We start from the raw sequence: 13,673 nt of genomic DNA, 5'->3' as shown, positions 1-13,673 counted from the left end.
TCTCCCTCCAAAGAAGCAAAGAAGTCAGTAGCATCCTCACTTGGGTTGTTTTTCTGCCCTTGGCAGCCTGCAGCTTCCTGCTCCACCTGAATACAGAGCCAGCTCCCTGCAAACCACATCACTTCCTTCCCAACAGGATTTCATTCATTATGGCCCTAATTCATCATCCTATCCCTATCCAGCCAAGCCTTTCACTGTGTGCTTCACTTTGAGATGTATTCAAGGACCAAGTAAGTTAAACATTGAAAGGATGTGCAAAATAGGCAGGAATTTATGGACAAGCCCTGGAGTGCTTGGTATTGAAGCAGCAAAACGCTTGCCCATTCCACAATCTGCATGCTCACCAGCAGTCCAGTAAAACCAGTGGATTATTCCTAAAATTCAGAACCCGTCACCTCCTCCAGCGGAAGCCCAGCGTCCTCACTCCTCAGATCACAAGTTAATGGCTCAGAAAAAATCCCCAAAGGCAAACCCAGCACAGCCCAAACCCAGCACAGCCCCACAGTACAAAACTGTGACCCAGGGCAGATTTGCCCCTGTGGCTCACAGCTGTTCAAAGCTGTGGGTTAATGGCACCAGCAGCTTTTGACTGACTCAAATATCAGCCACCTGCATGGGTAGAGCTCTGTGCTGAACTCTGTATCATTTGTCTTCCCAGCTGGCACACCACCAGAGTGAAAGCCAAATGCCAGCAAAATCTTCCCACCAGGTGCTCTGGCTAATTTGACAGACACCCCACTGTGTTTCCATGCCTAAACCAGAACAAATTTGCACTAACAGCTGTACTGTGGCACTGGGAGTGTGCTGGGGACAGCTTGTTGTGTGGCACAGCCACTCCATGTCCCCCCAGCTGTTTTCCCTAAGCCCTTCCTATCCCCCCTCCCTTGAGGTCACAGGCCAATTTGTGCCAACTCAACTGTTTGCATGGCTGTGCCCTAAATTAAGCTGTGAAATGGTCAAAATGAAAAAAATAAAATTAAATCATAAGAGAAAAGCTGAACTCAATGGAGAGTTCTTCAAAATCCAGCTGAGCTCACACATTTGGCTTACAGCAGGGCCATACACAGCTGGACTGGCATATCCAGGAGGGATGCTAACAGCCAGCACCATATGAGTGGGAATTTCTCAAACTGACTCTACCAGCAGCAAAGTACCATGGAACTACAGCCAATGTTTGTGCCAACCTCCACTTAAAAATCAGAGTTTTGTCTTACTGCCACTTAAAAATCAGAGATTTGTCTTTTTCTATATGAAATAACAAATGTTGGGATTTTTCAGAACAAAACCTAGTTTAAAATTCTAAATTTAAAGAATAACAGCCTAACAAAAGCCATCAGTTACACCACAGTCAAACACAGCATTCAGCTCCATATCTACGATGCTCCCCCTCAGGTTTCCAGTTGTGTTTCCAGCCACTGCAGCTCTTCCAGTGTCCCCCTCCTGTTCAGCCTAATGTGGGGTATTTCCTCTGGCTCCTGGTTTAGCCACTGTTGCAGCAGATCCTTTACCAACCCTACTCTATGCAAAAACCCAAGACAACAACCTCCAGCCAAAACAGAGCTGCCTCCAACACCTCTGGGAATGCCAGCTTCCTCCTGCAGCCCCGCTGGGATTTTCCCATTTCAGCAGTGAAGGAGGGAGTAATCAGGATGCCAGCAGAGGGAAGAAGGAGGAAAAGGGCTGGAGGAAAGCACTCAGAAACCAAAGCCCAGCTCCAGGGTGGCCTATGGAGGGGTTTGGCCTCGCTCACCACAGTTGAACTCCTGGGCGGTCAGGGCGGCGATGGAGCGGCCGTGCAGGTCCCGTGGAGCCTCACAGGTGGCAGCGGTCTGGATGCTGCCCTGCTCTGCGTATTTCCTCAGCAGCTCTGCCAGCCACAGCAGGTCACAGTCACAGAACAGGGAGTTGGAGTCCAGCCTCCTGCAACAGCCAGGAAAAGGCAGCTGAGTGCCCAGCCTCCAGCTGCTGTGCTGCCTCCTTCTCCAGGGCACAGGAGGGGAACAGCCCTGCGGAGGGAATTGTCACCTGGGTGGTTTGCCCTGCATTTGATTATATCCCAAGGGAAAATTTGAGATATCTCATAGTCACGATGGTTAACTAGGATGCTTAACCGATTACAAAGATTTAGTTGAAAAACTACCATCAACCATTCTAGTTTCAGATAGGAATTATTCAGTTAAACAGCATTATGCAGTTTTGGACTACTTGAGACTCTGAAATGTTGGGTTTTACCCTGGGATGGAGATTTCAACCTTTACTAAATTCTGTAAGAACTGCTTCTGTTACAGCTTTTCTGTTTTAGCTCCAAAAAACCCTCCCCATTTATTTATGTGTGGATGGGATCAGACCCTTTCTGTAACCAGCTGTGAGGGGTTGCAGCAATTCTGCAAAACTGGAAGAACTTTTATGACTGTGACACAAGCCTGAACCACAGTGAATGGAGCTCCAGTGACCTCCCAGTGCCCCCAGCCTCTTCCCTGCACTGACCTCATTCCTACGAGCAGTGCTATCCATGAGGATAAATAAGGACTACAGGGGGATTCGTTTGTGCCTCCTTCCCCACTGACAGTTTTACAGTCGATGGGTCTGGGCCATTGTGATGGTTTTCAAAAACAGCACAGCCATTCAAAAAAAAAAAAAAAAGCAGAAAAATCTAACACTTTCAGGGTCACATATTTGAGAATGTGAGATTTCACACAGGGCCATGACTGAGTATTTTATAACCCCAGATTTTTCTCTGGCACCTACAGACAGCATTTCACAAGATATTCCCTGTTAAAGAGAAGTGAAGCATTTTACCTGCTTGCAGAAATCATTGAGGGCTGCAGTGAGAAATATATTATTTTATTGCACTTGAAAACCATGGCAGAACACCAAAATTCTTTACCCTTTGCATTTTTTTTCCTCCCAAACACATCATTGAACTTATTTCCAGAGATCATAAAACTAAAGCAAGAAAGAAGTAAGCTTAAGAGACAGACAGGTTATGTGGGAATGGCACCCTGAGGAATTCCTGTATGGAAAGAGAATCATGCCCCTTGGCATTCCTCTGACCAATTTCAATCTAGAAAACAAGCCTTTTCTTTCATGACTCTGACTTCTTTCCATGTTAGATACTGATCTACAGACATGTTCAAGGTCATATCCATGACCTGGACTTTCTACATTTTTCAAGGATGTTTTACGGGTTCAAACTGTTGTGAAGACTTTCCAGGAAAGTTCATTCTTGTGGCATTATTAAGATGTGTGCTGATTATAATTAGACACTAGCATAAAGAAACGTCTAACTGCTTAAATAAGCTTTCAGGTCCAATCAAAACTGTTTTATAAACTTAGCAGTGGCCTTAGAAGTGCAACAACTATAAGCTTTGCCAACCAGGCACATTCTTCCTCAGGTCCTGCCCATCTGATTGAAGATAAACAAGTCCTCTTTGCAGGCAATGTTTTTTACTTACAGCCTTTTGAGGGATTCCAGTTGAGAGAATGTCCCCGGATGAATCCTGGAAATCTTGTTGTTGTGCAAGAATCTGCAGTGGGAGAAGCCACGCCAAAACTTAATTCAGTATTTGCACTGTGAGGATGATAACACCCCAGGTCACAACTCAGTTTAAATGCAAAGGCTGCTCATCAAAACGGAGCTCAGTTTTTGAATTCCATGTTTGCTTCCATGAGCTGGAGGGATTTCATCCCTTGGTGGGTGTGATGTAATATGCCACAGCCGAGAGCGGGTGTGGGCTGGAAACTGTGACTCAGGATGTGATGGAACAGGTTTAAACTGGACCCTTCCAGTTTCTCTGCAAAGGGAGGAGAAAGGGCACAAAATCCCCTCAGATTGGACCCACCCTCTGTTTTCTGGGCCTGGGTCAGCTCCAGTTTAGAAGGGACCTTCTCCTTCCCCTGTGCAGATGATGTGACAATTTTACAAGGGCAGCCATTGGCGCTGGACAACCCCTGCCTTAGACTCCATGTAGTTATTAACCCAAATCCATAAGCAAATCTAGTTCAGACAACAACCACCTAAACTGGGCTTATCTCTGAACAAAACTGAGGCAAATTCTCACTTCCAGAATCTTGTCACACACTCAGAACTCACCAGTTCTTAGGGAGAAAGCCTGGTTGTGCTAAAATGCACAATCTTAGTGGGGACCAAGAGGGGATAATTAACTCCCCATTCCCATAATGGTGGGGGAATTTACTTGTATTGGTTGCATCTAAAACTCATAAGAGACCATTGATAAAAGAGATGAATCAATTTTAGTCAGTGGTGGAACAGGAGAGAACACAAAAGCAGCACAACCCAAGTGCAAATGCCTGTACACACACGTGTGCACCAGAGTTCAGCCAGGTTGCCCAGTTTGGAGGCTGAAAAACCTTCCTTTAAAATTTAAATCCTGAATTTTTGTTGGACCCAATACAGTGACTGAGATCAGTCATATACTGATCCAGGTCTGAATTTTCCTACGGGTGTGGGATCCCACAATTTTATTTCTTTGGCATGTATGGATATAAGGCACATTTCCACACAGCCCAGACACTGCTGGTTTCTCCATGGAGTGGGAACCACACATGGAGTATTGTGCTGGTGGCTCCATTACTGCTAGAAGCAATCCTGGGGAGCAGGAGACTCCATTTCCTTACTGCTTTCAAGAAGGATATGTGCTTTTCTTGTTAGACTTTCTTCCGACCTTATCCCGTTTCCACCCCCTTTTTTTGCTCACTCTGCCCAACAGTGACTAATGTTGCTGACCTTATGCTCAGACTAAAATCTCACTTGGCTTGACCAGCTGTAGGACTTTCTGCAGATTTACTCCTATTTAGATGGAAACCTGAACATAGCATAAAATGGGAAATTTCCTTCACATCCTCATTTACCCTCCTACTCGGCAATTATGTAAAATCTCTTTCTTTAATGAAGTTTCTTTTTGTATTTTGGAGATCACACTCCATGCTACCAAAACTGCTACACTAAATTAAGGGGTTTTCCCTCTTCTCCTTTCTCCTCACCCTCTCAGTCCACCCCACGAAATATCCCATCTTTACTCACAGCCTTTCAAGTTTGGGCAGGTCACTAAAAGTCTCCAGCTCCAGACTTTCCAGGTTGTTGAAATGCAGGTACCTGTGACACACAAATCACACAGAAATCACACACAGACTGCAATTTAAGAGACAGAAGATCTTCCCAGATCAATCCACCAGTGCTCCCCAGCTGGTCACCACTCATCTCAGGGCAGGTGTTGAGAAGCCAGAATCCATGTTAGAGTCTCCAGTTTCCACATGCAAACACAGTAGCTAACATGGCTTTTCTGCTAATACAGACTAATATTTTAGTTCCACTAAAATCCAAAGTGTGACCTGCCACTCCAGAGGCCTAGGGGACCTCCTGCCTGTCCCAGATCACCCCTTGCCATCAAGAAAATAAACGTGGTGCCTGCAGAGCAACCCACCACAACACCTGAGCCTCCCTGTTGCCATGAGCTGTGACATTCACCAGCACAACTGACACATTCCTGACTTTTAGATGGATTTTGTACAGTCCCCAAATTGCCTAAACTGTGCCCTTTTATTTTACACAGGCATAAATTTCACAGCAGACACAGATTAATCACAGAGCTACAAATACTCATTCTATTGTAGCTGACTGCATTGAGAAATAATTGCCTAAGCCTCCACATGGCTGTTTGATTTGTAATGGAAGGATTCATGATAAATGGTCCAGTATCAGAGCACAAACTGGGAGAGGGTGACTCAGATTCTGCACTGGAGGGTCACAGTGGGGAAGACAGGGACATGCCCTAATCAATCTCAGATGTCTGCTGAGATTGCTTTGGACCTTGAGGAAAGCATCTGATCCTGTCCATCCATCGGGTTGTACTTTTTCTTGAAAAGCTGGCTTGTGGGGAACAGGAAAATGGGGTAGGATTTGAGCAAAGCTATTTCTTCTGGAGCTAAGCCTGCCTGGGATTGAAAACAGATGGGACTTTCAGCAGGTTGTTTGTTGTTTTTGTGGGTTTGTTGGTTTTGATTTTTTCTTTTATTCGTGACATCAAGTCTGGAATGCTCACTGCTGAAATATCCCTGTGGGCAGCATCAGCTCTCTAACCTCAGCTTAAAGCCAGTTTCAGCTTCCTAAATTTTATCCCAGGCATCCTTGCTGAGCTGGCTGATGAAAAACCACATTGTACACAAGCCTGGTGGCACACCTATTGTTAGGATTGACTGAGACTTCCAATTATGCTCAGTCCTCTTGTGCTGTCAACCTGGAGAACAAGCTGGATCCTATTTCTTTTACAGCAAAATTCTTGGTTACATTCCAGCCCTATAAATGCTGCAGATGGGAACAATTCAGGAATTAGACCAGTTTCACCTTTGGTCCCTGTTCTCCAATGATACAAGTAATTCCTATATTTCAATTGTTTAGGAAGAGTAAATCATTAGGAAGAAATTCTTCCCTGTGAGGGTGTTGTAGCCCTGGCACAGGGTGCCCAGAGAAGTTGGAGCTGCCTCTGGATCCCTGAAAGGGTCAATGGCCAGGTTGGGCAGGGCTTGGAGCAGCCTGGGATAGTGGAAGGTGTCCCTGTCCATGGCAGGGAGTTGGCATGAAATGAACTCTAAGATCCCTTCCAAGCCAAACCATTCCACTTATCCATTATTCTAATTTCCAAGCTCACATTCTCTCCATCAGCCTCAAGTAAGAAAAATCCAGTTCCATTTTAGGAAGGCACAGCACTTCAGAAGAGTCAGACCTCAGTCTCCCCGTCTCACCTAGAGAGTGGTGCACTAAGAGTCAAAAACAAAACTTCTTTGAATGAACAGCAGAGTTTTGCTGTACACAGAAGGGCAGCAAATGGGGACTGTTGGAGTGTCACTGTGATGGACTCCAGCTGCCAGGAAAACACACGAGACTCCCTCCATCCCAGATTCAGCACAGAGTGCCACGCAGCTTTAGGGAAGGTCATTACTGTGTTTGGAACCATCATGTTCCCCCACTGCAATTTCCAGATGCTTTGCAGCATGGGAGCACCACCATCTTGGTAGCTCCCAGGAATACTCAGCTGCCCCAGCTCTCAGCTTGCACTTCATCCATTCATTCCCAGCAGAGCTTTGGATGACACAGAAACTCAACCAGCACCCTCAATTTAAATAAAGGACCAGATCTGACTCTCTGCTTGAGGAATCCCAGACACAAATCCAGCAGAGCAGCTGCCTTCTGCTTCCAGCCCTCCTGCAGACCCCTCTGTCCTCCCATCATAAGGTCCTTGGAAATAAAGGCCATCAGAAGCACAGCTGGCTTCTTCCTATGCTCCAGAGGTTTGGGGCAGGAGAAAACATGGAACACCAGTAGGAAGAGACCCCAGTACTAACTAACCAAAACCAACCCTCAGAACAGCTGTTTTCAAATGAACCCAGTGTAGTCTGGCAAATCTGGATGAGAAGAGAGCAGAAGCTTCATCCTACCCCTCACTAAGTGCCTGCTGCTCTCCAAGCCTGGGAACGCAGCATGCAAACAAGGCTCATCTGTACTTACAGCTGCTCCAGGGAACGGAGCCCATGGAAGGCATGTTGCTGGATGCTCTGAATTTCATTTTTATAAAGGTAGCTTTCAAAAGGAGAGAAAGGAAACAACATTAGGCCAACTGATCAGCAGTTGTGCTCTAAAAAGTCACAGGAAACAGCAATGACCCTCAACCCAAAGCAGAACTTGCTGCCTGGATTCAGGGGTAAGGTTTTATACCTTTGACACTGAACTCCAAACACACACAGTGTGTCCTTGACTGGCACATATTAGAAGTAGGTTATTGGACTTTAAAGAGGTTAAGAAATTACTGAGCTACCAACTCACAGGTATTTCAGGTTCTCCAGATCTTCAAAGGATCTTCTCACAATTTGTTTTATCTGGTTATTGTTCAGCAGCCTGTTCAAATCAAGAAAGAAAAACACAGCTTGTGAAGTCAGCACATGTGAGATTTGCGGCATTTCTGTTCTTGGATGCCCACTGAAAAATTCTGAGCCCAGATGTCACAGAATTTAAGATTTAATGGGGTTAGCAAGTCAAAGGTTGGGTACTCACACCAGCCAAGGCAGTGAGAAGGTTTCTCACCCAGAGGGGCCAAGTACTTCCAATACAGCAGTGTTCAAAATATTTTCCTTACCTTCTGCCATAGTTCTCACACCAAAGTGACAATTTTATCCAGGAAAGGGATGAAGGGATGGGACACAGGCAGAAAGAAGCAGGAGTGAGATATTAAATAATTACTGCCACTCTTGTACAACCACGATGGGGTTTGGAGGTGCCTGGCTGTATTCAACAAGTGAGCAGGGGACTGCAGAACCAGTTTTTAAAAGTACAAATGCAGTTTAAAGCACCAGCTCCCAGTGAGGTTATAGGAGCCATAAAATGCTGATAGCTTTGCTCTAACCACTTTGTAACTGATACCCGCAAATGAGAAAGAAATAAATTCAACTTTGACTCCTGAGGCTACTCAGAGACAACTTCTTTCGATTTTCAGGAGCCCTGTGCCAGATTTTAATACAAAACCTCTGGACCACATGGCACTGGAAAGCCATGTGTGATTTGTGTGTGCAGTTGCCATGGCTGTGTGTTCAACTGAAGGCTGGTGCCAGTGACCAGAAACAGCCCAGCTCTGCAAGAGCCACGCTGTGCAGCCCTGTAACCACACAGCTGAGCCCTGCAGAGCTCTCCTGCAGCCCCTGCCAAGCCCAACACCGAGAAAACACAATAAATCACTTATAAATAGCTCCCTAATACACAAAGTTTAGCTATTCATCGTGGCTGCCCGGCCGCACTCCCGCTGGTCTCTCGCTGTGATATCCCACTGATGTTCAGCCCTGGCAAAGCTCACAGCTGGTGGAGCCTTTTAGAATAGCCCAGAGCAAGGATTTCACCAGCCACACTAATTTTTAAAATTCCTAAATGGAGTTGTGGGCAGAGAAGGAATCTGCAACTGTGTACTGCAAAGATTTCTTTTTCAGGTGTTGTAGGAAAAACAGCAATTCCCTGTGCAAGCAGCCAGACTAGACTACCTTGGGTCACGTTTGATTCATGTGCTGGTTTTCCTTTTTCAAGTTCATTTTTGCCATAGCTCTGCTCCTCAGGAAGGATCTGCCATTAGGCAGCAGGTGAGAAGGCAGTTCAGCACTTTCCCAGCAGCAAAACCCAACCTTCTGCCATGCTTTTTTGGACAAAAAAGAGCAGCCAGCCTCTGTCATTACAAGCTAAGGTGTTTTCCTGGGCAAAAACAGTTTGTGCAGGTAAAGGATGGGGAAAAAAGGACAAAGAGATGGGGAGAAATGGTAAAAAAAATTGTGGGAAAAGAAGATGAAGGTAATAACAAACACCTCAGGGATGACAGAAGATATAAAAGATGTCAGATACACATATGTGATGGAAGTTTCACAAGCTGTCTCCAGGCACCTGAGCCACACCAGCTTTCTACCAGCTTTTTCTCAGGTGAAGAATTACTCTCAGAGTCAAAAAAAAAAGCATGTGAGAAACTCAAGAGCAAACAACTCTGGAAGTCAGGTGACGAGGGGTTGAGAAAAACCTCATTATCCTGGATTTGACTATCCTCCCTGGATTAGCTGCCCTGCTACCACAGGTGTGAGTATCACCCTCGTGCCAGGGCTGGGCACGGGCAGCCTGAAGAGGTTAAGGCAGAGAAAGCTGGAAAGCTCCTGCACAGCTGGAAGCAATGGCTCCATACACACGGCTGAGGTCAAACAGCCCGGGCTCACTCACAGGGATGCAAAAATGATGTCAAGTCCTTGGAACACACAATCCCGCTTTGACAGCCAGCTATGCTGAGTGGAAGTACGGCCCCTGAGCATCAACCCAGAAGTTTATTTGATGACTGAACACCCAAGGACTGGGAATAACTGCCTGAGAGCAGTGTGGGAGAGGGCTTTTGTCTATTTGCCCGTGGGACAAAGACAACACAGGCACCAGCCGTGCTCCCCTCCTGCCCCTATCAGCTTTCATCTCCGGCCAGAGCAGGACCAAGGCAGCTCCTTCTCTGCTCTCTGATCCTTGGCCCCACTTCTGAGCTCACAATGGGCTGACAGAATGGTGCCAGCACCGATGTCATTCCCATGGATGTAAGCACCTGTCACACAGCTGGCATTTGCCTCGCAGGAGACAGGTGACAGGGGACAGGTGACAGGGACCAGGTGAGCAGGGTCACACCAAAAGCCTGAGCAGCCCCATGCAGCTGCGTGGTCTGGAGACCTCTGCTGATTGTTATCTTTAATGCTCAGGGTTCAGACTAGGACTGATCTCCACTGGCGTTTCAAATTGCATTATGTTGTCTGGCTGTGTTTTGGGGCTATTTAAAAGCATTATCCAAGTCTGTTTTGTTGTCTTTGCTATTTTGTACAGTTCAAGGGAGTGCAATCAGTGACCCAGCCAAATAAGATGAATCCTGGAAGTTCAGATGGCAAGCAGCACACAGGGCTCTTATCTCATCGTCTGATACTTAAAAATTTGTTCATTGCCTGATTCATAAGAATAAGAAGTGTATGGAAGAAGCCATCTCTGCTTCCTGTCTCAGGATTCCCCATTGTAATGGAAGGATAAGTACTGGAAAACATTAGAAAGTGAGATAATTATGAAGTCCATTATATCCCACTTATTCCAAAATGCTGCTTTCAGAGAAATCCGTGGACAAGGCAGAACATCTGCCTCCTAGAAAGACTTTGGATGGCTCCTGCACAGCTGTCTGCTTCTTGACTCCTGTGCAATTCACCCAGGCAGAGAAGTGTGCAAAATCCTGGCATGGCCTGGCTATTGGTGCCAGCTGCCATCCATAGCAAAAGTGCCCAAATTCCTGCTACTCTTAGAGGGCTGAAAGCTGAGATCCCAGATCTGCTGGGAATAAATGTTCTGGCAGACAGAGGTTGGGAAGATCATTATCATAATCTTAAGCATACCCTACAGCAAAACAGGCTAAATTAAAAGTATCAGAAGCACATTTCCTAGCAATAGGATGGGGCATTCCCATCATGTCCCATGAACTGGACTCCACATGAGTAGAACTCAGTCACACAGGTTTTATTCCTGCAAAACTCTTCTGGAACATTTGAGATATACAAGTGCCATGAGATCTGGCCCAGATTCACCAAGACAACATTTTACATTCAGTTTCCTCTATGTTTTATATCCTGACTGCCTCTCCTTTCTCCTTCCCCACCCTCTCTCCAGGTTGCCAGGCATGGGCTTAAGTTGCATTAAATGAGTGGGTTTTCTGTTTTGAAGAATGTACTAAATGATGTGACAGGACAGAATTCAGACTCAAACCATGTTCTTTTCCCTTTTTTCATTTGACAATCCAAATGCTACAGTCACTGTGACAAAACAGCTATTTTTTTTTCTTCACGCCATTAATAGAAGTCATCATGTAGTGCATTTAGAGGGGGAGAAAAAGTGAGTTTTATGTTCAACCACACATTCCCTCTTGTTGACAGAATGATCTGGAATATCCATTTCCCATATTTAAGGGAGAAAGTTTTATTCTGAGATCCAAGCAGGCTCTGACATCCCCTCCCTGCTGGCAGGAACACGTTCTCTCAGATTTACTAGAGGGTAAAAGACAGAAACTCCACATTACTGCTCTGTTCACCCCAAGACTCTTCACCAGCAGCACCTAAAGCAGAGCTGCAGAGCTCACCAGAGGTGTTTTTCTCTCACCTGAGCAGAAAGAGAAATAAGATGTTAATGATAGGGTAAAGGGCCAGGCAGAGGCACAAGCAATGTGGTCTCCACAGAGTCCCTCTTCTCCAGGGAAGAACAAAATACACACTGGGGATGTTAAGAAATGTTGGTCCCTGGGTTGGACATTTCTATGCATGGTGCTGGAGAGACCCAAGGAGCAGCAACTCTTTGGCTATGGTTTGAAAATACAGCAATGAACCAAACGTCTGACAGGGCTGATTCCTGTGGGAACTCGTAAGGAGGAGCCTCACAGGGGTGTCATCATCCATCCCCACCCAAAAATGACCTAAAGGAGCAAAAACTGGGAAGCAGTGAGAGGCTGTGCCTCACCATGGGCTCAAAGTGTTTCCTCTCTCCCTCACGGCCCAGCACCTGCTCTGAACTAATGTTGGCTTCAGCCACGCAGCAAGTGATGGCAAACTGCAGCAGAACAGCTGTGCTGGAGCTGGGGGTCTGGGGGGTTTGTGGAAACCATACAAGAGGGGGTTTTGCCTCACTCTCCTTGCTACCTTTTGTTGTTGTTGTACAAAGGGGACATATTAAGAGTTTAAAAATACACAGTACCATCTGCAGAGATGGGAACAGAGCAGTGCCAAGAGGAGGGGATGAGGAAATCTTACAACTCTCTGAGATGTTCAGCCCAAGAGAACTCCTCCACCTGCACATAGCCAACAGGGAAGCTCCCAGTGGTGCAGGATTTAGGATAATTGCCCATTACCTGCGCTGCTGTACCAGGAGTCCCCAGCTGGAAGCAAACAGTGACTGTGTCTCTTCCACAAACAGTGCTCCTGTTTTTAATGTTAAAGTAGTGCTCTGTGATTTATCAAATCTCCACAGCAGAGGAAAGCAGAGGAGCCAGGGGAGGGTTTGAACTGTTGAACAGCCCCACTGGACATCCACACAGGCTCCTCTCCTGTCGGGCTCTCAAACCATTTCCCTGCATCCAACATAGGCTACAAAGGTTTCCTTTTCATGGTGGTTTATAAACTGTCAAACTTGGACACAGAACAGCCACACTGCCCTAAAGGAGATGGAGAACAGAAGCTTCACCAGAATCTGTTGCTCTTCCTCTGCCATTAGTGGGAAAAGCTCTTTTAAAAAAACATTTATTTGCTTATGGAAGATTTATTTAAATTCAATGACAGAAAGCAGCAAGCTGAGAGCTCTGCATGTGGAACCTGAGCTGTTCTATCCTCCAAACCTCTCACTTCAAATTTTCTGGACAGATTTTCTCAGGAAGCCTCTCAGGGATTTTAAAGGATTTATTCTCTTTATCACTTGAAAAGCTATCTAAGTCCTCAGGCAAAATTTACCATCTAAGAAACATCAGCAAATTCTTCAGCTTTTGTCAGTTTTCATGTGAGAATTGGACAAACCAAAGTTCCTGGAGAGAAATTTGCCTCAGGAGTGTGAGGTCCAATGTTCTCTGAGTCAGTTATCAAGCTCCTCAGCCATGGGAGTCAACTACTACAATAATAATAAGCATAACTGAGTGCTCCAGTCTGCTGGCCAGACCAGGACACACAACTAAGCATAAGTACTATCTAAATGGAAAGGTTTCCTTGGCAAATCAGGTTGATTTTCAGAATCTGAATATAAAAATACAGTATTTTGTTAGAGCAGTGCTTCACCTGGTCCAGCTCTGACAATGGCCATAGGAAATGGTTTAGAGAAAGGAGGAGTGTCTGCCCACCCCCTGTGAAAACACATTGTTCTTACTCCCCTGGCACCCCAAATCATGAGGCCAGGGATGTCGGGGGGTACATTCCTGCCTATTCCCTCCAGCACCTGTTCAGGGACTTGCTGTCCTTGAGGTCTCTGCCCAGGATAATGTGGAGACAGAAAGGAAGAAGAGCTGGAGAAATTTGTGGAGCACAAACAGCATGTTAGAGAGAGACAGGTCTTTCCCCTCAGTCTGGCTCTATCTGTATCTACCTCTACAGAGTGG

At 45.9% G+C, this 13,673-nt stretch overlaps 1 protein-coding gene across 1 annotated transcript in view; it reads right to left on the bottom strand.

Moving 5' to 3' along the window:
• LOC134051274 (peroxidasin homolog) overlaps positions 1–13,673 on the bottom strand; it is a 42,756-nt gene that overhangs the window by 17,139 nt on the left and 11,944 nt on the right. The window contains exons 3-7 of the mRNA XM_062504942.1: positions 7,841–7,912; positions 7,526–7,597; positions 5,045–5,116; positions 3,456–3,527; positions 1,751–1,920 (exon numbers count right to left, since the gene is read on the bottom strand). Coding sequence (XP_062360926.1) covers positions 1,751–1,920; positions 3,456–3,527; positions 5,045–5,116; positions 7,526–7,597; positions 7,841–7,912 — 458 coding nt within the window. The remainder of the gene's footprint in view (positions 1–1,750; positions 1,921–3,455; positions 3,528–5,044; positions 5,117–7,525; positions 7,598–7,840; positions 7,913–13,673) is intronic.

The sequence above is a fragment of the Cinclus cinclus genome, chromosome 18 (assembly GCF_963662255.1).
Source record: "Cinclus cinclus chromosome 18, bCinCin1.1, whole genome shotgun sequence".
In the NCBI taxonomy this organism is placed as follows: Eukaryota; Metazoa; Chordata; class Aves; order Passeriformes; family Cinclidae; genus Cinclus; species Cinclus cinclus.
Note: the sequence above shows the minus strand (reverse complement) of the source record. Positions and strands in the feature narration are given on the sequence as shown.